This window comes from Macrosteles quadrilineatus, unplaced genomic scaffold (genome assembly GCF_028750875.1).
Source record: "Macrosteles quadrilineatus isolate MER2022 unplaced genomic scaffold, UCM_ALF_1.0 Scaffold_6__1_contigs__length_79288215, whole genome shotgun sequence".
Taxonomy (NCBI): domain Eukaryota; kingdom Metazoa; phylum Arthropoda; class Insecta; order Hemiptera; family Cicadellidae; genus Macrosteles; species Macrosteles quadrilineatus.
The window spans coordinates 19,409,256-19,433,949 of record NW_026542599.1 but is presented as its reverse complement, the minus strand read 5'-3'; the positions used below and the strand labels follow the sequence as shown (position 1 = coordinate 19,433,949).

General features: G+C 34.0%; 1 protein-coding gene across 3 annotated transcripts in view; it reads left to right on the top strand.

Annotated features, from left to right (window-relative positions):
- Window positions 1-1,853: 1,853 nt before the first annotated feature.
- Window positions 1,854-24,694, top strand: part of LOC128996270 (voltage-dependent calcium channel subunit alpha-2/delta-3-like) — a 95,737-nt gene continuing 72,896 nt past the window's right edge. For all 3 annotated transcript variants that reach the window (XM_054421474.1, XM_054421475.1, XM_054421473.1), the window contains exons 1-2: window positions 1,854-2,360; window positions 20,922-21,003. In XM_054421474.1, coding sequence (XP_054277449.1) covers window positions 2,272-2,360; window positions 20,922-21,003 — 171 coding nt within the window. In that variant the 5' untranslated portion in view covers window positions 1,854-2,271. The remainder of the gene's footprint in view (window positions 2,361-20,921; window positions 21,004-24,694) is intronic.

The window sequence follows — 24,694 nt, the reverse complement described above, 5'->3', positions numbered from 1 at the left end:
TTCAATTAAATCTATTCAAATAACATTAGGTTTAACGAGTACCTAGGTTTGCTGCCTACAGGGTAATAAAGTGTGTTTTCAGTAAAATATTAATAGCTTAGTATAAGATAAATAGATTGGCAAGGTTTGATCCAAATATATGAATAAACAAGCAAACTACAAAAGTTTACTTATTCTCCATAAGAATAACATGGGAATTTTTAATTTATAATTTTCTCCGTAACCAATAACCATACAAAAAAACTTCAATATACTGAATTATTTGGTTTTGTAAGCTCTTCAAAATGGTCTAGAAGAAATTTGGGAAATTTTATGTTTTGAGGGTCAAAAATTAGAAAAACCAATTTTTACCCCATAAATCCCACCATAAAACCCCGTTCCCATAGTCCGATCATGTTGGCTCGCGAACTCGTTCGAATAAACGTAGGTTTACACGTTTGTACCAAATTTCATCAAAATCGGATCATTTTTGCTCGAGTTATCGTGCTGACGGACACAAATATATATATGAATTTGAACGGATGGTGTTTTTGGCTTCTAGGAACATCAAAATGAAAAGGAAATCGGTCCCGGGACTAAGTCTTACCATGAGACCTACGGTAATAGCTTATTCCCTATAGGGAAATTCGCTAATAAAAACAACTATTTAAAAAAAATTATTAAACGGAGAATAAATAAACTGTTTTTGTTCGCTTGTTCATGGATATATTTGAGTAAAATTTGGCAATTATGGTTTATTTAATACTAAACTATCAACATTTCATTTAGTGTGCAGGTTTGCTGTGGCGGGGGTCTATGATGACTGTTTCAAATGTATTGCATTTGACTTTTCTGATTGTCTCTCTTGAAATTGAGCGTAAGGAATTTGAACTTTGAAAATATTGATAGGCCTTATATTCTCTAGTTCAGTTATACATGATTGTACTAAATTAAGAGAAATTGCATTGTACATAAGACCACCTTTAAAGTTCGTAATTTAAAAACATCATCTTAATGAGAGAGCCAGTATCAACAGTAGTCTTTTCAAAGGTTTCTTTGCTTATGTGACAAAACTATAAGTATGTAATTAATTGTGGATGATAACGGGGATTTTTTAGCCTGAGTCTATAGGTGTTTATAGTTTACGAGTAAAAAAACTCCCAAGTTTTTTACGGGGCTTGCAAGATAATTGTTAGGACTCTTCTTCTCTAATAACCCAAAAGTAACACGTAACAAGTTTAGTATACAGTATTCATACTGTATGAAAGCTATAACAATATAGTAAAGCACAAGTATTGTAGTATGTTGTATACAATGTGAATATGTCTCTCTTTTAAGAGTACTCAAGATCGCAAAATTTTGGTTAAAACCTTATAGACAGAACTAAATTATTTGGATGCTTCATACATTACATCAGATTTTTCTTTTCAATACAGTAGTAGATTGACGATTAAAGACTTTATAAACATTATTTATAAATTACAATTTACATTTAATATTACATTTGTGTATCAACAATACAAATTGAAATTAGATCCATCTAAAACGCAAATTGTTATGTGTATAAAAAAAAAAACTATATCGTTCACTTGATTTGTCATCTGTGCGGAGTCAAGTTGACCTGAAGATGGTGCTCTATATCGAGACCGAAACGTCAGAGAGTAAGAGTAGTTATTTGTTGAATTTGTCACGGGCGTTACCAGAAGACCACGATTCTACAAAAAACCCATAGTTTATTTGAGTTCGTATTGAACAACAAAATCAGTCTTCTCACATATTAAAAACCAAGGCGGGAACAAGTTTCGATTTACTCCGTTGGGTAGCGCGTTCGGCAGCGTCGTGACAGTAGGCAGTTGCCCTTTGCCCATTGAGCATACAACATCCAACAGGCTTAATCCACTCTCGTGGAAAACAAATTGCAAACATCCCGGCCGAAGCATACCACAACACCTTTAGTAACCCTGGTAAATAAAGTTGAGCCCTCCTCCCGTTGTAAGATTCAGACACTAATCTCACATTTGATGCTCGGTGACGCACTCCAGACGGGCGGCCGCTGTAGGCTCGTGTCGTCGAATCAATAAAATGGCGGCCGGAGTGCGCGGGCGCGTCACAATCGAACTGCCCGGGCCGCCTTACTGAGCGTGAGGTGTGTACTACATTCTGTACACTATGGAACGTCTAATCCTTCTTTTATAATCACGCGAACCCGATGTGACTTTGTGGGTGCTTCGTGAGTGTGCCTTCTTCTGGAGTTTCTACTTCCGCGGGTATATGATATGAGTGAGTTCTAACATGTCTACCTCGCTAGTCTTACTCTTCGTGCTCCTGGTGGGTCGACTGCCGGTCTCCTACCAACAGGACGAGGACATCCCCCATAATGAGTAAGTAGGATGAGTTATAGAGGGAAGTCTGGAAGGAGGGTGAGGCCATAATGCTACAAGGGGCCCGACGAACCCGCCTGGATGCGAGTTTCTTGAATGTAATAAAGTCTCCCTGTATAAACCCAACCATAAAATAAGTTATTTTATCTAGAATTCGGATGAAACCTTACAACAAACTATTCGAATATGTACGTCTGTACCACCATTTCGACTGGAAATAAAGGTCGTATACACGAAAAAAAGGATTATTATTTCCTATTGCCATTTTTACTTTAAGAACTATACGTGTAACTAAAATTTAACCACGGTATATTTATATTCGTGGTATTTTTAAATAGAATATAAACAATCTTTACATTACAAAGTTTATTGTATATGTGATTACATTTTAAACTATGTAAATATTTTAGGTCCTTATATTTACCTCAATTAAAGCGATTTCGTGTACTCCCTTTTAATGATTATTTAATGTAATAAAAACTAAAAAAAAATCTGTCTAAAAAGAAAAAAATATACGATTTTACACGACGAAAATTTGAGTCAGCCTATACTTTTATTTTTCTCGACTTTCTCACCTCTCCTAATTATCTGATTTCATGGTACATTGTGATCATAATCCACTCAATTTTCTTCAAAAGTAAATTCAAGCTTCAAGTCTAAAACATGTATTTGTAAAAATACTTTTATTTTCTAAACGACATGATGTTCGTCCTAAAGTGTGAGTATCCCGTTTGACATCACATTAAAAATAATTTCAACACACTCAAAAACATTCGAAGAAAACTGCTCTAGTAAATTTTATAATAAAATCATGATACTGCATCCCTCAATTTACTGTTTTCATACTAAAATGTTTGATTAAGTTAACAGTTTTAAAATAACATGTATGTAATTTATACAAAATTTGACATACTTTGTTGATCTTGAAATTAATCATTGACATCTTTACCATATCTGTGATTGTGTCTCCACCCATGGCGTGCTTAAAACAAAAATCTTTACAGGCTAAGCGAAATATGAACTATAAAACAAGTTTGTAAGTATTGTAATTATGTAATAGTGTTGTAACTTTTGTTGTAACTGTCTTATATAAAAATTTACGCACTTTCCCACACAAGTAATGATTCTTAATCAAAAGTATTGTACTGAATGAGAATCATTTTGTTACCTACTCTACTACATTTATTTCACATTTGGACTTTCTACAATTTAAAGCACACTTTACTACACCACAGCTAGTTCAGTCACTCTAACAACGTTGAACACCTTGGAAGGAGCTGCGAAGTTTTCAGAGGTGATAAAATGCAGCTGTGATCGTAACAATTAAGACATCATCTTTGTAACTAACCTCACCTGGGATACGATTATAAGATCATAAACTCTCTTCATTTAGTCTCAAACTGTAACTGGAAATGTAACGATGTCATTCAAAGGTTTACGATTGAGAAATGTCTATATTTTTGGTGAATACACCTTAATGGCGGAGTCATAATCCTCTGGAATATTACCCCACCCAGGGTATTGATGTCACGATGATGTATCATTTTCCCAACCCAATAGGCGGGTCCGAGTCTGAGTGGTACACCTTGTCAGTGTCTTCCTCTAAGGGTTGGAATCAAAAACCCCCGGACTTTAGACCTTCCCCTATTACTCACACCTCTACCGATCAGCTGTTTTTTCTAAATTATTTGTATATTTGAACTCTGCAAAATAATTTGTATAGAAACTGCGAAATTTTATATTTTAAGGGTCAAAAATGGGAATACCAATTTGTACCCAAGACCCAGTTCCCATAGTCCAATCATGCTGGTTCACGATCTCGTTAGAATAAACGTAGGTTTACACGCTTGTGCTGAATTTCATCACATCAGATAATTTTTACTCGAGTTATAAAAGTAGCGCTGATTCTAGGTCTTGTCACGAATAGCTTATTCCATGTAAAAATTCGTTAAATCCAGAATTTTGACTGTTGCTTAGAAAAAATCAACGACATGGATAAACAACTCATACATCATTCGCCCACACAGCAGCTGGTAGAAGTTTTGGGCATTTTGGGGCGTTTATTTGCAAACAATTAAATCGTCAGTCCACAATAATCGGCCATCAACATCTGTTACCCACGAATGCAGACAAACATTGTGAATTGAGGTCAATGAACCTTTCTGTTTATAACAAATTGACTTTGATTTTGTTTTTGTATTTGACCAAATATATAGCAAAGAAAAATGGACTGACATGTTACATTCAATTGCAATTATTTTTAAATTTGTAATACAAACATTTTAACCAAACTGAAAATAGCAAACAAAACAAAGCTATACAAATTGATCACCTCAACACTTGCGTTTTGTATTGGGGGCATCTCTAATTATATATGAAAATTACCAACAATTTTAAAACCAACTTGATCTCTGCAACTTAAGTAGTATTCAAACCTAAACATAAATGATTTTATTAAAATGTTAAGCTAATTTAGTAACTGATTGTCACTGATGACAAGTGTAGCCTAATATGTAAATATATATTTATTTTTGATCGAAAATATTATATAGAAGTCTTGGCTCATGTTACGTCACTATATTTTTATTTAACAACAATTTATGATCAGATTTAATTTAAAGATTTTATTATCGAACCTTTGTACCTTTTAGCCTTTGCATCAAACCTTTGGCTTTTAGTATCGAGTTTGATAAAACCAAGAAAATCCCCTTCAGCAGACTTTTTTACTTTTTTTGTATTCTATGTGTATCTACAGCTAATGGTTAGAACCACTGAATCTGAACACGGTTTTACAAAGCCAAAAGCCATCAGTGATAAGCGGGGATTGAACTTCGTTCCCCAAAATATCGTGCTCTGATTACAACAGCAGCTGCTATCCCAGACACGAAATATAACAGAAAATATCCTAAGAGGACTTAACAAAACGAACCTAAATGGAAATTGACCTATTTATATTTTTAAACCAGGCAAAAGGTTCTCCCATCTAAACATGACCTTGTCACAAACAGTGGCTTAGTAGTGCCTAAATTACTTTCTTGAAGAGTTATCCAACAGAAGAGTCTTCTGGTAATTTTGAGAGTTTTGTAGTGGTGCACCTCTAACAACGCCCTTGATGGTACTACACTAGTGGCAGTGTGAATATACAATTAGGTCTTACCTTTAAACTTCCTCTGAGTCCCCCGACATGTTTTACGAATATCTGTAGAAACTAAAAAGTGTTTAAGTCACTACATGGCTCACCTTTGTCGGTAACACATACCACGTATTTTACGAACTTAAGGGTTATTTGTGGGAGTATGGGTAGTAGACTTTCACCCAATTAACTTTTAAATCTTCTTTCCTACATAACCTAAGGCTACTGACATAAATCAAACCAGACCTAACCTAACTTTCACAACCATGTATTTAACAAACATGGTATAATTTAGTACTCACCCACTTGACATTGTCCCAGAATCCTCTATGTGTGTAGGAGGTGGTGTGTATTACTCTATGGCGTGTAGACTTTACTTTATTGCTCTATGGGCGACGCCCGCCCACACAATGCACCTACGCAGCACTTTGCATATTTTGCAGGTGATTTTATGCTGATGACACGAGTCCAGCGCTAAAATGATCGTTTATGACAATAGCGTAACAATCTGTGACCGGATTTTTTTTTAAAATTCAAATGTCATAGAAAATAAAAATGTAACTTTACAAATATGTTTTTTATACCGTTTTCTAACTGCTGGGAATGTAATGTATATTTATCGATATCGTATCCAAAGGTGTATTATTTAACAACCCCTGAATTACTAAATATTTCCACATTACCCCTGCACGACTTCAGTGTCAAAATAACAAGTTTTTAACAGGGTTCGGACAAACCTAACTCTCCTTAGTAAACATAACCAGTGATTAAAAAGTGTTCTGTCTTTAGTCAAATCTAGCTTTCAGTGGATTTACGTGCTTGAATAGAGGTGTATTTCATTAAATTATTTTTTTTTTAGTTCTTACAACTCGTGTGTCTTTAGTGGATTTTTTTGGTATGTTAATTGATTAATTGATTAAATGTTATGATTTTAAAAATATATGTTTTGGAAAGCCAGATTTGTTTACTGCCAAAACAAAAAGCGCAGTTGTATTTTTTAGGAATTCACTCAGTTTGCCCATTATTTTATTGTTCCTACATGCTAATTTACTTTATTTACAGAACTCATAGTGAAAATACGAAACAGCATTGTTATTGTACTCGTAATCAGGACTAATGTTAATGTTGACTATTTATCCAACATAGTTTATATGAGTAGAACCATACAGAGAATTAAACCACCGAAACATTCTCCTTACAGTTGTTTCATCATGGGATCATCTGAAGGAAATTTCAATGTTAGGGTGTTATGTGGTTTTCTACATTTTGTTATCTAATTTTCAAACCACTTCCACAAAAAAAATATGTATTTATGCATCATTGATCTATTGTAAAGCCAAAGATTAGCACATATCCTAAAAATATACCCTAAAATAATAGAAAATACATTTAACCAAAACTTACCAACAAAAATGCTATAAACGTTATAAAAGCATAAAGTTCTATTTGTAATATTCTACAAAGAAGTCAGTCTTAGAATATTGTATGTGTTAAATGATAATAAATTAAAAGCAAATCAACATCCTAAATAAACCAGCCAAACCTCGATCAAACCTATAAAAAATCATTTCCAACCCTTTTGATTGTTGAAACAGAAAGTCACACCTTGCAGAACTGCTCAACTGAAAACGAGTATTTCACATCAAAGCCAACGTTACTACAGCTTCTGTGTACCGGGTACGTGTTGAAGTGTCTTCATTTGGAACAATCGAAAACTGACGTAAGCCCTTGTGATGTTGCGTACACATGAATGAACCCCCCTCCCTTACACCCACATTGTAACTGATACCCCCTTCCACTCCTAAGGCTATCAAACTACATTCTCTTTTATTAATGAACGTTCGATATCCATAGTCATATCATTGTGGATATTGCGGGGAGGCTTTTGGTCTTACGGAGGAATCTGAAGGATACGTCAACTTCTCTTGAAGATTTAGCTGAAGAAAATTAGTTGGAGGTAATTACTCTGAGGTAACCGGTTGAAAATTTATTGTTTTTCCAGCTAAATCTTTAAGAGGAGTTTTATGTATCCTTCAAATTTTACCAGACCAAAAGTCTTCTCGCAATATCCTAAGTCCATGGGTTGACTGTGGATATAAGCTCATTAATAAAATAGAATCTAATAGAATCTAAATAGAATTAATAAAATCTTGTTTTGTGCTTTTCTAGAGTCCCATTGTATTCATTTTTGTTTAGTTATCTCTTGATATTAACTTTAATCACTACAACCAAATACAATTGCCAATCTTTTTGATCAAAATTCTCAGTTTCGCAAACCTCTATTCAATACGCAATATTGAAGAATAATTTGATTATTTTATAGAAGTCAAATACCATACACTGACTCACTGATCTCAAAAACTACTAACCATAAGAACTTAGGAATTGGCATGGAAATTCTAAGGCTATAGGTGTGCAATAAGAAGCGTTTTGAAGAAATTCCATCAGGGCTCTGCCCCAGTGGCCTCTAAAGTTCCGATGTTATCCTTGTAGAGAAATTATTTGTTTGCATTTGAACAGATGAATATTTTTGAATTTTACACTATTAACTAAGGGTTTACTTGTGTATAACACTGGTTGTATTTATTTGATTGAAATGAAAATATTTGTATTATTTTGTGGATTGAAAATTTGTATTTTAAAACCCTTTTTGTAATCTTTGAATTAAATTTAAAATCAAAATTATGTAAAGTATTTTATGATGTTTTAAGATCTGCTTTTCAGCAACTAAATAACAGTGTATAATTTAATGTGCTCAGAATATAAATGTCAAATGAACGATTATTTGCAATCGAGCTTCATCTAATATTTTAAGGGATGACATGTGCCTTCTTTCACTACTTTATGATTATTTATAATGGGTGCTTAATAGAGAAGATCAGAAACTGATAAGTTCAATATCTTCCATCCGTAGGCTAATAAAAATGACAAAATATAATGCAATTTCAGATAAGTATGTTGCAATCCCTTTGCAATCCTTTGCAATCCCGTTTCTTCTCTTACGTTTCTTCGTTTCTTCTCTTAGTTTAACGGTTTCACTAGTGTTCACATAATATATTTAACTTAAAATTTCGTGAGCAAAGCCACGACGGGGTAAGCTGTTATATTATAACTACACTATAAATATAATATTCAATTCTTTGTCTTCTAGTGCCATTACAAAAGAGTAACTTGAACCTTGTAAAATCCACCCTAAAATACGACAACTTTGATTAAGATGTAGTAACTTATGGTCCTGATAACTAAACAAAATGGTTCAACTCCAATGCTGTAAAAAATACAGTTCAAAAGTTAGTGCAACTTTTCTGATTTTTCCTAATAGCATAGGTACTTCCACCACTTACCCAATAAAAGCCAAAATGGTACGAGTCAAATTACTAAAACGATTGATTTGTTTTTCTGTGCCTTCAGTTGCAAATACAAATCACTTAGTTTGCAACTAGAGGTGTTGATTTTTTCCTCAACTGAAATAAAACATTTAAAAACTATTTTAATGGCCAAAACCCTATTCTTGAAACAAACATAACTACTTTCTGATAATTGAGGTCTTTTCAAAGATTATTTTGAGATTAAGCGTTTTAGCAAGTGTATCTTGCTCAAACTCCACTAACTCCATGTAAATCTCTTTATTATTGAAATAAAATAATTGTATTCTCCATCTAAGCTCATGAAACTGAGCACATACATAGACCTTTAGTTGTGTTTTACTTGTGTTGGTTAGTCTATGGCACATACCTGCTAAATTTACTCCATAGATAATAGAGTTATAAATAGTGTATGGCCAAATTTACTGTGAGTTAAAGTGTAAATTCTAAAAATAGTTGAAAACTCCACATTACACCTCGGGGCTCCGATTCATCATGCATTTGACAGACATCGAACCCATCGAACCTCCGCTTTTATGATAAAACACCCTCTCCAAACCCTTCACCGTGTATTTCTACCCCTCTTAAAAGTGAACCTCGAAATATCGACATTAAAACTGTAACTTTCCGCGCCGTTAGAAAACACCAGAGTAAATACTAAATAGAACTTAAATATGGTGATTTCATGGTAACATTGAGGATTACCGTGTATCAAGAATAGCGTAATACTTTTAATAAATATTACTAGATAAGTCATATTTTAACGTAGGCCTACTTTATTTAGTACAGAAAAGGACCAATTTGTTGTGTGTTCTACATAGATGAACTCAAAGCTTTATGTGGTTTATGGGTCAAAGTAATATCAATTAGCCAACGCCATTAATCAGCTGATTAGCAAAGGAGCGAATTCGCGGGTTCAAATCCCGCCAAACACTAATGGGTCATGTGATGGCACGACTGTCTAGGCCTACTCCCAAGTAAATAAATAAACTGACCTTTCCTAGAGCTTAGTGTCCTAGGATCTGAAGGAAAAAATGGGGATGAGTGGGATTCGGATCGAGAACCTCCAAGATAAATGTACGCGTTCCACGCACTAGTAAAAGCCCCTAGTTCGTAACGTTATATGATCCAAGAAAGACTTTTAATAAGTATTTCAGAACATCTAAGATGGACAATAAATGACCTTTTAAAATCATTAACAATTTCCAAGGAAGTTTACATTACTTTGGAAATGTGTTTTTTATTGTCATGTTGAGTGCTGATGCCGGGAATCCACGCCATTGCTTAGCATTGAAAAATGCAACTTTTATGTTTAAACACGTCGACCATTAATAATGTTAATCAGTGTTCACTTTGCAAAAGGCTTGAATTATCTATACAAGTTTACACTATAAAAGATTATTATGAAATTCATTTTGTAAAAATTTTACACAGTCAACTTACAAAAATATAGTTGAAAAACGTGAATTAGACGAAAAAATTTTGGTCTGTACTTTGTAAAAGTTTGACATAGTACAGTAAGTGTGGTTTTCTGAAACGTTTTACACGGTCAAGGAGCGTATAGTCAATGCTAATATAGAAAAGCGTCTTCTTAAATAGAATGCAATATACACACTGCATTTAGATTTCATGGAGGACAAATGAAGGGGCAAAACACTTATTGGAACTAGATGAGATTTTTCTCCATATTTAACAAAAACTCTGAATATTTAACTACAAAAATACCTTGTTTAGTAGAACCGTGATGAAAAGGGGGAAAATTTGATTTCTGACCAAGCTATAGTCAACAATAGTTATTTGTGTAACTAGTGAGCAAAGTGGCACTTTGCTGCACACGAGAGCAATGTTTACGAGAGGAATGATCTGGAGTGCAGCAAAGGTCTTTTGCACTCGTGTTACACATTATATTTTTCCTACAGTCACTATAAAGCATATAAATAATTAGGCTTTCAAACACTATACAACATGTTTTTAGGTTCAGCTGGCAACACAAATAGGTGCCCTAGAGAAAGTAGTCACCGGTCCGTATCACTCCGCTATTCTTTCCTCGGCAAGCAATGTGCTCAGCGACTGGAGAAAATAGTTCCGTATGTTTTTGTAATTTGAAGTGGTTTCCGTGCCTAAAAAATGATTTAAAGGTATTTTCTTGTTTATTAAGATCGTAGGAATGTTTTAAAAACGTTTAAAAGAAAAGTCCAGAAAGTTCAGAAATACCGAAACTATAAACACGAAATGACAGGTTAAATCGTAGTTATAATAGTCAATCAGCTGATCATAGTATTATTATCTTTAAGTGTTGCCAACCTATTTCCAAGCGTACACGGATTACGTGCATAATAGAACCACGCTGTTTTGTGTTGTTTCGTTGGAATCCTGATGTGCGCCAAAGTATAAACCGAACGACAAAGTATAAATATGCAGCAATTAGCAGCTTTCTTTACTATAAACAGTACAAGGAAGCCAACTTTGACTGGTGACTGTAGGAAAATTAATTTGTTGATGTCGACTAAACAAAAGTTAATATAACTACGTTTAAAACAGAAATGTTTAATGTATAATGCTTAAACTGCAGTATAAATGAATTCTACACTAAGCTATTAATATTTTACCAAAAACACACTTTTTTACCTCCCTAAGCCTAGGTACTCGTATCGTAGATTTTATCCGAAATAAAATTAAGCAAATCGAAATTCGCTTACAAGTTTGCTGCTGGGAGGGTATTTATGATAAATGATATGTAAATATCCATATTTGGATAATTAATACACTTAGCCAATCGATAAGATCTTCACGATTGACCTGAAATCACCGTGATTTCGTGATTTCTGCAGTGAACTTCCCTAAGGAATATTTTACTCGATCAAAGCCACTGTGCTGATTTCACGTCGCGTGCCCCATGAAATATTTAGTACCCTGCTTAGGCGTCGTCGCTGCTCTTTAAATATTAAATGCCGTTTTCTTAGTCACTGTAAATGCCACTTTGTCATTATTACTTCCATAAAGAGTGTCTTAATGCAGTTCTCTGTCATGCCGCAATCTTGGCTGGTGTCTTTAATGTAAAATCTTGGTTGAATAATCTTCTAAACGAATATTAGTTGACTTTATTGCAGTTTTAAGGTAAATTTTTTATAGTATGGTCAATTAAGTTTAAATTACAAAAACGAGAATTTCCAAACTAATTTTCACACGTAACATGTTATGCTGAGAGCAGTTTTAATAGTGAATTTTAATTTGAAAAAATGCAATTCGTCGAGATGCCTTTCATATTTCTAATCAACAGGAATCATCAGAATATTTGAATTAAAATGCCCACCTTTGTTAGAACACAAATCCTTAGTGATTAAGGACAACATTTCTCAGATTTCCAAAGATTCCACTACAGAGATTGTTATGACCACGTTACACAAATGACAAAACCGTTTTGTCTTTTGCGAAAATAATGTATACAACTTTGAAAACCACTAGAGCATATAAATATTGTTCATAATTGTGTGAATAATTTCAAAGAAAGCTAGCAACTAGCAAAATTATCATTCACACTTTGCAAAATAAAAGGAGAGAAACTGTACCATAATCTTTAATAGATGGATGTGGAAATATATTAATATTTCGATTATTTAATAATGTAACCATACTATACAGACCGTCCCAAAAGTCCCGGACCGGTTTAATATTTTCAAAACGACAACAGATAAATAAATAAGATTTGGTACATCAACATCACACCTAAAAATCTACTTTTTTAAGGAAATATCAGTTTTCTGTCATATCATGGGGACGTCCCACAAGGAGTCAGAAAAAAATCTTAAATAGAAGCATAGGTTGACATGTACATCAAATTAAAGGTCTTTACTAGCAGAATATAATGCCGCAAATTTGAACTCAAACGGACAACCAAGTCAAGAATGACAGTGGTTCAAAGATTCATTTAATTTGCATTTGGGGGCACAGCCCTAGGAATCGGGAAAAAAATTTTAACGTAAGCATAGGTCGATATGCACATCAAATTAAAGGTCTTCACTAGTAGATTACAAAACCGTAAATTCAAGCCCAAAAGGACGCCCGAGTAAAAAATGGCAGTCGTTCAAAGATTCAAAATGGCAGATTCAAGATATCTTTGAACGGCTGCCATTTTGTAACGGATGGTCCTTTTAAGGCGCAGTTTCCGGCATTGAACTCTACTAGCTAAGCCCTTCAATCTGATGTGCATTTTGACCTATGCTCCTATTTAAGATTTCCTTCTGACTCCTTGTGGGACGTCCCTATGATATGACAGAAAATTTTTAGTTCCTTAAAAAAGTAGAGTTTTAGGTGTGGTGTTGATGTACCAAATCTTATTGATTTATCTGTTGTCGTTTAGAAAATATTAAACCGGTCCGGGACTTTTGGGACAGTCTGTATATAGTGTTATGGCTTCCATAATATTATTTTATAGCTGTTAATTTTATGTTAAAGCTGTTCATTTTTATTTCAAACCCCTTCCCCCATACCTAGTATATGAAGAAGGCATAGTTTCGTAGTTTATAAATTAGTACCTGGGGACCGAGCTTCGCTCGGGGAAAATCATTAGTTTATTATGAAAGTAGTCTTAGTATTTCAGATACATAAATCCATTCCCAAAATCCACATTGCTCGTCTTTACTACTTCCTACTTCCCTCAGCACTCCCTACGTCGTGGAAATGTTTCTCTCCCTTCCCATTGCATGTTAGGATTGCAGATACATTAATGTAATTGCCAAAGACAGTTCCCACACTCTGCACTGCTAGCCTTACTACTTTTTCGCCACTTCCTACGCAGCGGACCTGTTTTCCTCCCTTCCCATAGCATTTTAGTATTGCCAATACCCTTATCTAATCGTCATAAACAGTTCCCTCACTCCGGACTACTCGCCTTGACTACTTCCGTCACCACTTCCTACGTCGCGGACCTGTTTCTCTCCCTTCCCATAGCATTTTAGGATTTCAGATACCCTAATCTTATCGTCATAAACAGTTCCCACACTCCGGACTGCTCGCCTTTACTACTTCCTTCACCACTTCCTACGTCGCAAACCTGTTTCCCTCCCTTCCCATTGCATTTAAAGATTTCAGATACCTTAATCTTATTGTCATAAACAGATCCAACACCCCGGACAACTCTCCTTTACTACTTCCTTCACCACTTCCAACGTCGCAGACCTGATTCCTTCCCTTCCTATAGCATTTTAGGATTGCAGATAACCTTAATCTAATAGTCATAAACAGATCCCACACTTCGTAATGCTTGCCTTTACTAGGCCTACAATGTATTGAGCAATCTTCAGTATAATCTTTGCTCAAAAGTAACAAGTGATATATGCTTTCCCTTTTGTACTGTATTTGTAATTTGTTAGTATACTGTGGGTAGTTGGCTTATTATGAACACATGCTACAACTTCAAGTCTTTTGTTTACTTTTTCCTTGTTATTTAATTCAACCAACATGGTTACTTAGCAACCCATAAGACTAATGTTAAAAAAATGTGACTTTCAGTTTCATTTTTCTACGTAATTAGATTTTTGTTGGCAGTTCTAACTGCATGAAACTCGTTTTAGGCCAAAAATAAACTATTTACAAGATTTGAAGAAAATCGTCGGAGCCGTTTTCGAGATTTTTCTGCAAGCAAGCAAGCATACATACAAGCAAACATTGCTCATATTAGAGTATAGGATTTACTTATTAATTTTGTAAATTTGAACAGCTGTAACAATTTAGATTAAAATTTAATATATTGTGGCCATTTAAAATCTGAACAATTTTTACAACCTCAAGTGCTGTAAAAATTACGATTCCGAAGATGTTGAATATTTTGTGATTTTAGCCATGAAATACCATTGTTATTTCCACCATTTTACCATCCATTAGGAGTTTTGACAAGCTAATGAGAGAAATTGTGTGTAAGTTTTGTGATACAGTTTTTTTTTTTTTTTTTTACAGCAGACATATTTGTATTCCAGCGTCTTTGAATTATATTTCGTCCCAATGAGTGCATGATGAATTGACATACTTTACATGTTTCTGTATATGAAGCAATATCGATGTTATCTAACATTGAAAAATTAAAACTGATATTTTCTATTTAGGAAAGGAGAGTGGAGGGCGAGTTTTTGTAATATTATCGCAACTGAGGCCCTTCTATACTAATCCTCTCGTCCAGAGGACTTCCCCCTCCCTCTCTCCCTCTCTACACCCTTCACTTTAGACAATCCTGTTCACTCTCGTAATAAATTGGTTGAACCACTTCGTCCTTTTCAACTACAAACACTTAACTCATCCTTACAAGAAGTGTTTTTAACTTTATACACGCTGTAATTAGATACATCAAACGACATTAATGCATAGGATACATTAGGTTACATATATGTTTCTATTCCTTTAGGTTTTAGCCCGTTATTGGTTTTACATTATTTCAGGATGTAGAGGGGTCGTGACATCAAATGGATACAAATCCATTGGTGATTGGTGGGATTTGAACCCGGGACCTCGGAGACCGAAGTACCGAGATCCAGCGCTCTACTAGACCAGCTCGCTCACATGGGTATATTCATACATGGATATGTTGAATACTTTCCCCCAGGGAGTGAGCTGGTCTATTGGTAGAGCGCGGGGCTTCGGTGTCCGAGGTCACGGGTTCAAATCCCGACAATCACGGAAGGATAATGCCGCAAATCTCTAGGACTAGCCTGAAGTAATGAGTAAAACCATTCTGGGCAAGATCCTAGCGTTCTAGGACAAGGTGGGACATATAGGGAAAATATAATGCATTCGGATTAAAAGGTGACAGTGAACAGAAAAATTCTAAATAAACACTATCCAATACCGAAAATAAAAAAGCAATACTTACTCTACTGATTTTTGTTCAACGAAAAATCAATAATAATTTTTGTAACTGCTATACGAATAATCCATGTTACAATTTCAAATTGCAAACTTAAGAATTTCTTCAGATCACTATACCTAGAGACACAGCTTCATCTATATCCAGCCCTCTCTCCACTACTATCTTTACCCCCCCCCCTTACCATTTCCCCCCACCATAGTATCGTTATCATGACGGATGGTTGGTGGACAGGGTGCGTTCTAAGGTGGCATTATCAATAATACCGATAACACACAGTCTATACCTCTACCGTTAACGTCTTTACTTTGGCCTTTGAATCAATAGTTATTTTTAGAAAACCTACATTAAATTCTTTTGAATTTAGGGAAAGGTTTGTGATAAAGCACTAAATGTTGCTTCGTGTATTATAATGTTACTAGTGCACCTGTTGCTCGAATTCGAGCAATTGCTAAGTATTACGGGGCGTTATTTAAAAAACAAATAACAGTCATAATTTCCGATGACTTATAATTTATTTTTGTAAAAAAATACATCATTGTGTTCACTGTGAACAGCTGTAATTAATACAAATTGTTCGTCTGTTTAAGTATACAAAATCTTTTCTTCGTAAGAAATACATTGGGATTTTGATGGCCTGTGGGGCAAAGCCCGAGGACTTTTATTATAGGAATTGGTGAAAGGGGTGTAAAGTGAGCGTAGCGAACGAGCTCCAATCTAAAGGTGAGTGAGCGTAGCGAACGAACTTCAACCAGGACGTGATTGAGCCATGCGAACGAGATCATCTTGAAAATTAAGAAGTTAAACGGGGCAAAGCCCGCGGGATTATAAATAGTCAAAGGCAAGACAACGTCTGCCGGGTTCAGCTAGTTATATATAAGGATGTTCACATTATTTATTTTACTATGTTAATAAAATAAATAATGTATCATATGTTAGTTGGAGGTAAACAAGATAAGTCATGTTTATGTTATAGTATTGAGTTGAATTGTAAATAAACTTCTGAACTTTTAAATGTTAAAGCTTCTAATTTTATTTATATTTTCTAACTAAAACATGGTGTCAAGTGTATTTTGAAACCTAGAAGAAATAATAGAAGTATCTGGAGTGTTTAGGTTGCCTGAACCTATGAGTTTAAAATGCTGGTAATACATAAAGAGATCTCCATTTAAATAATAAATAAGTACGATTGAGCTTTCCCAATATTTTTCCTGTTAAGTGTGTTGTAACTGTTTCTTACAGTAGATTTAAAAACCCGAATTATTATTTTCTGAATTTTTACCACGTAGCGAAGCACAGGCAGAGCAACTAGTATAAAATAAATATCTGTAACAACATAATACCATAAAATATTTCTCGAGCAGTTTAAATTATTCTAAACTTTGTTTAATATTCCCATTTACTTAAAGTTCTACTTTAAATCCACACAACCGTATTCATCCCACCATCTTTTAAACACCACTTTCTCACCACCCATTTTAATTTTTCGTTGGAATTCACTCCCCAAACCTTTTATGAATTATCTCCCGCAAACATAACAATAGTATACCAAACACCACCGGAATTTTTAAGCTAAACAAAACCACCCCAACTACACATACATTTTGTCAGCAAACATTTGATAATTTATAAAAGATAAGATAGCGCTGTTAGTCCTACTATAAAGGGGTGTTATAAAGATATGCTTTATGAAGGGAAACATGCTATAAACGAACTCTAATAAAAGAAAACTGTGTCGTATAGCACAAAGTTTACTGCTAGAAAACTCCATAAATTCATGTTGTTCGTTTGTAGGGTGGCATCTGCTCTTTTGTTTTTGTTTTAGTTTTATTAAAACAATATATTCAGGATTATAAATATAATCAAATATGGAAAAAAGAACATGCCAAAGGTCTTTAAGATTAAAAAGACCATATTAAAGTAAAAAATAAAATAAAAAATAAAAAATAAAAATTAAATTCAAATTTGTGTGGTGTTTAACTCAAATTAAATTCTGTTATCGAACATTGAAAAACTTTAACAAGTATTTAACAACTTAAACAAAGTATTTTCTATCAATCTGACCATTTTATTTATTTTATAGAGCCTTGTTAAATTTTTCACTATCATGAGTTAAAATTAATATGGGATTAAGGAGAGATACTAGCCATAATTTCTAAATTGACTATTTATTTAAAAAACTTATCCTTTATAAACATTTTTATTTCCAAACCAATATTTTGTTCAGATGCGAATTAACTTAGTATTTATTTTTTACTATAACTTGTACAATAGGCCTATATATATAATAATATTTAGTCTACAATATACATAAGTTGCATTATGTTTATTGCAAAATAAATAGATTTATGTATATGTTAAGAAGATGCCTTCGCAAGCCGTTGCTAAAACAAGAAATGTTATATCCTCAAAAGCGACTAAATATTTGTTAACAGCGTACTCAGTTATGTTTGAAACTGGTTAAATTCAGTAAAATGGTGTATTTTTCTCTTTCTTCAAACCAACACTAGTGTTTTAACATTTTTTTGTGCACATTTTTAAATTACAACGCCATAAAACACCGTATACAAAAGATATATCTTAAGATTGTAGGTACAATTTTCTGTAATTTCACGTGTCCACATCCCATCATATCAGCATAAATTGCACTATCTCCCCTTCTACCCTTGGTGAATAACAGAAATCACGATATCAACTGAACGTAATATCTCGTATTTGATGTCGAAGTTGGATGTTAGGTTTGTTTGGATTGGGTCTGAAGTAGAGTTACGCATGCAAACGTTCGGAAACATGAAAGCTGAATTTAGATTTGATATTTATAATATTTATGAGTGATGCAACATCAGTTTTTAGAGTGACTTTCGTGTTTTGATATTAGAAACTGCATTTTTGCGCATTTCCTATGTAGCTGTAGGACTTGTGGTAAGACCTAGACCAGGGAACAATTTACTTTTTCGTTTCCATTTTCCCAGAGACCATAAACACCACCAGTTCGTGTGTGTGTGTGTTTGTCCATTAGCATGATAGCTCGAGTAAAAATGATCCGATTTTGATGAAATTGGGTACAAACGTACCTATAATCTCGACGAGTTCGTGAACTATGGTTTTGAGATTGTTTGAAAATTTGTTTTCCCATTTTAACTCCCCAAAACATAACATTTTGTAATTCATTTCCAAACTGTTGTGTAGAGCCTACAAAACAAATAACAAGTGTACTAAAGTGTTTATGTATTTATAACGGGTAAGGAGAAAATAAAAAAAGTGTTAATTTAAATTCTCATGGCTAATAATTAAACTGTTGCTTTTTGCTTGTTTTTGTTGTTTTGATCAAATTTGGCAAATTTGTTTAGTCTATGCTTAGCTATTGTCTAAAAAAACACACAGCGCTTTTCACCATCCCTGTAGCCACAAACCTAATTACTCATTACAATTAATATAACTTAAGTAGGAAATAAATTTGGCAATTCAATAGGAAGTGTTTAAGTGAAAATATATTAAGTAAAATATAAATTCGCTTATTCTGCAGGTTTACCGCAGATACCGGGTGTCCCACAAAGAGGTCCCTATTTTTGAATTGATATGACCGACGTATAGAGCGCACTACAGACTTGAAATTCTACAGTCGTGACTAACACATATGTAAAGGTGTTGCCCCGAGTCCCAATCAATTCTGACCGATCCAAACGAAATTGCGGAAAAACAACAAAATTAGCAATCATATTTCAAGGTATTGAAAAGGTATTATTATCCCGCCATTTTGTCCTAATGTGTCAGAATTAACTGATACCATTGCCTATTGGGTACAGAAGTCAATATGTTGTTGGGTCAAATCTGATACTCAGGGGTATTTATTTTACATATGTATATGTTAGGACTTTTGAGTTTAGGGTTTGTAGAGTGTTCGGTACGTCTATATACAGGATTTCCATAAAGTCTTGGCCTGATAAGGAAACCGCATAGTATGAAAACGAGTGATAGTAGGATAAAGATCTATTAACAGATATAACAGGCAACTTCTTAAGATTTTATAACTGTTTAAAAACGTAATACACATGTACGTGTGCGCCTCCAGTGACCTACAGATCTACTTGTCGTATTTTCAGTTCATCCCAGGTTTTAGTTCGCATTTCCTTGAGTTACAGACGCCACAAAATTTCTGATTCTCTCCCTCAGTGTTTGTAAATAAGGAACTGGGGAAGAATTTACAGTGTCCTTGACAAATCCCCACAAAAATAAATCCATGGGGGTTACTTCGGCGGAAGGAGTTGGCCATTTCGTCGGGCCATCACGCACGATCCAACGTCCGGGGAAGTGGAGATTTAAAAAAGCCCTCACATATTTAGCCCAATGAGGCGGACGCCATCTTGCTGGAAAATTATCATAGGTTGCAGTTCTAATTGAGGGACAACATACAACTCCAACATATCCTAGTAAACAAACCTATTCACATTTTCTTCTGCAGAGAAAAATGGCCTATCATGCATTACACAGCACCAAAGAATTAGTTTTGAACTGTCCCTTTATTTTTCAATCACGATCCTGGGGTTTTCATTCCCTTAAATTCTACAATTGTGACTGTTAACCTTCCCTATTAAACTCGCTCATCAAACTGCGAAACCACAAAACACACTGTGATTTCTCTCTTGTAAACTCACCATTTCTGATTTGTTATTGAATTGAATCAAAACTGTATTGTTGTCAATCAGCTGTGTTAAGGTGTTACCAACTGGCACAGCTGTTCCATTAAGAAAGGATGTCTAATTCAGTATCCAAAACAAAATATAACGATATTATAAAGTATGTTTAACCCACGCTGAATCTAATCCAACGTATTTCGTTATAATTATAGCACAAACCGTATGCAATATATATATACATATAAGAGAGGTAATATTATTTGGGTCGTGAATACAGGATCAAGGCATCATCGTGCAGAAACTGGTGGGAAATCGATGATTTAATTACCACGATCTCACCGAGCAAAGGCCAGGGTGAGATGTTCAATCAAATTAAACCACGTTGTGTGCGCTTGACGTATTTATATCAACGCATATGCGCATTGATCAAGGTTTTTAATTAGTTTGACTACCTCTTTATTCTACTTATAGTTTATTTGTGAAGTTAACAATAATATTAGGTTAATTGTAGTCATGCCAAACTTTCCTAATAGCAAGTATATATGTCTCATAAATATTTTTATTTTTCAGAGTGAAAAATTGGGCTCTCAAATTTGGAGTCGATTTATGGGAATTCGGGAGACAATTCACCAAAATGAACGAGATACAACGGGTAAGTTTATTTATAAGTGTTTTATTTTACTAGCTTAGAAGTATAATTGATAATGATAAAACTGCTATCTAGATTTTATAGTATGCTATTCAGTTGACAAAATGAACATAAAGCGTAATCTTAAATCTACGTTAAATGTTTTCTATGAAGTCAAAACAGGATTTAAAAGGTCGCTAGCAAGTTGATTTTGAGTTTTTTCGCTTTTCCATCCCTTGAGCATACATTATAATATAATATAATTAAACTAGCTTATAAAAGTGCTTAATACTAGCAGAGTATCCGGCCTTCGTACGGGGTTGACTCAAGAGTGTAACCTTATTGCAGTTATACTCGTGCTTTGTGTTTGTAATGGAAAGAGAACGCAGAAGAAAAAAGATTGTTCGTTATGTATGAAATAGTTACACATCTACCATTGATTTTAGTAACAAAATGCAATTACAAATCTTGATCTGTAAGTGTTTTTCTTCATTTCTAGTATGTGGTCAAAATTATTAGGCTACTTAGTACGATATGCAAGCATCAATGATAAACATTTGAAAAAAAATACTATAACCACATAATTTAATTCTTATAGCTTATTAAAAGCTGACTTAAAAGTGTAATTATTTGATAGAGGATAAAAATTAACCTCATGACAAGGGAGAAAGAAAAATAATACCAAATAGTTAATGACATATATCCTCCTCATTAACAAAAAAATGTCATCAATGTAAATCAAACATCAACCAACAAAATATGCCATCTGCTGGTTTAGTACCAATATGATTACTGGTGGAATATGATCATACCTTATTTCATTGGTTTTTTGTTGAAATCACGAAACCTTTTGAAAAAAAGATATCTTTAATACTTTAATACTTTTTTATTAAATTCCAACCATACAAAGTAGGTATTTTAAGCCAAGTATGAATGGAGATGACTGTAGGATGAGTGGCACGATCTTGTAGTCTTCTTAATGACCAAGGCCGATATTCCTTAGACACAGCTGTTAATTATAGCCCATACAGCTCATGGCAATCTATATTTAATATTATACTTTTTGGTTTTCATGGATCACATAGTATTTTTTACATAGACTTAAATTTCTCAATTAGTCATATTGTACTATCATCTACTTGGACCAGTTTGATTTAATAGTTTCATCACAGTTTTGTCGATAAAAAACCATACAAATCGTAAAAGCAATCCTAAACTTATAAAGAATATAAACTATCGTAATCAGAATGAAAATACATATATCATTCGTGTTTAATACATAAAACATTCTTGTTTTATGAATAAAACATTATTCACTCAGACTAAGCTCTGTCTCCTAGAATGTACATGGACTATTATGACTGTTTTTAAATCCACAAAAAGTAAAGGTAATGTTTAACATTGTTTAACGAATTTGAAACATGTGATATTAGTGCTTTTTTTAAGTTGCCGCATGGATCTAGGGTACAACGTGTGAAATCCGTTACACAAACAAAAGTTACCGTAACATAAATAGTATCATTTTAACCTGGTAGTAAATTATAGATTTTTTTACTGAAAATGACTTTACTTTGTTAAACATTAATTATGTTTGTATAAATACCACAGGCCCAAAATCAGTGGAGAAGAACCAGGGTTACATTCCCTGGCATTGTCATAATCTGTCTTTGGTAGAAATGTCTGACTTTTATTGCATTCTAAGTTTTTTTATTACGAGAGTTTGCTTGGAGGCTCTAGAACTTGGGAGTTATTGAAATATCTGTCCGTAACAACTTATAGGAAACCCCTTGCCTCAAACCTACAGGCTTAGTAGCTGAAAGTTTGATGCCAAACATGTACAATATTGATTGAATATTGCACCTTATTTTTAGGTGAATAAAGAAGTGAAAATATTTTACCATGTTGCAAAATGTAGGATATATAGTATGGTTGTTTTGTTATATTATTACGACAACTGAAACCATCTTTCATTAGTATTATGGGGGTGATGTAGGTTCTCAAACCTCGCAACTTTCATTGAATTCCTCTCTTTAACCACAGGTTTAATTTTAATTTGTTTGAGACCAGTCTAGCTATTTCTCGCAATCAGTTTTTGAGGTCATCAGGCTCAAATCCCACTGTTCTACATATTTGAGCTGCGTGTCCACCATCATCCGGCGTTTCTGTCAAATAAAATGACAGGAAAACTTTCTGAACCAGAAAACCTAATTTTACTAAATCCTTTTAATATTCCATTCACTAAAGTCGTCTAGTAACAATCGAACTCATGTACTGCATTCACCCTGTAAATAATTCCTTAAAATGTGCCTTCACTTAAAGGATGATTATTAAAATCAGCTGATCTTGAAAGCTATTTTACAAGATGGTCCCGGAAATGAACAGTGCAATGCAGCGCGAACAAAACAATAAGTAGACTACGTGAAGTGAACTTTCAAACTCGGATGCTGAATAACACGTAAAACGTTTAGGAAATTGCTACATTTACAAACACTTGGTGCTGTGTAAAATTTGAAAACTTAATTTGAACATGTTTTATACTGAGGAAACGAATTATTCATAGTATGAAATCAGTTGCAAGAAGTTGAGGGTGTCCAAATAAAATTTGTATTAGATAAATTATATTGCACCGTCTAAATTTCTACTTTCAGTATTTTAGCTCTTTTGACTTTGATAGTTGATGTTGCATAAAAGATTCTGTTTGCAATAACCATTTCCTAATGTTTGCCTGCGTTAAATCATTAAATACGCCCTGGGCTATACCTTTACTCCCTGGTTGTCCAAAGTAAGGTACTGAGTAATAATCTGGATTCGAATGTTAATGTTTGGATTTAGTGAATAAAAAGAATATTATTAATTAGAAAATGTATTAAAATATTTTTTAATGAAGTTAAATTAATTAATTAATCCGGCTCGAAGGACCAAAAATTAACATCCGTGTTTGATATGATAAAAACACGCAAAACCCACCACTAGGACTAGGTGAAATCCGTCGAAATCTACGGTCTTTGGAGATTTACGCCCATTCATGTAACTACGCTAAATAGAATGGCATTATCAAAATGTATCGGAAATATTAACTTAAACCACTTTACAATTAAATATGTCAATAATTTCTATCAACACTCTACCGACTGACGTTTTTTACTTATATTCTAACACTGACCACAACTTCTGTGTGTCTTGTTCCATAGTCAACACTTTTACCCTTTAAGTTTAACATCAAGAGAGCTTTAAGAAGGATAACAACAGGTGTCGTTATTATTCCAAGCAGCTTCAGCCCGTATCGGAGAGTGATTTTGAGATGGTCAGGCCCAAGCCGGGGATTACAGCGAGACATGTCTAAGGGCACATTTTGGGGCTGTTTTCAGGGGGAGGTGGCACCTTGCCAACCACCGCACTGCTCAAACGTTACGTGAGTTATATACAGCCCTTCCGTGCACAATCGATACATTATCGTGTTAACGTAAACGATTCTGACACAGATTCGCTCTTCAGATGTTTGTGGTACAATAATTGTCGTGTTTTCAGTAGTTATTGTATGATTTTTAGCATGAATGGTTAATTTTCAAAAGTGTGTAAACAATATACTTAGGAGGACATTTTGGAACATGTTAAAAAAATGGGTACTTTCCTGTTAAAGGGAACATTCATTATTATCGATGGTTTTTTTCTCGATATATCGATATTAACAAATTAAAACATATCAGCTGACAAC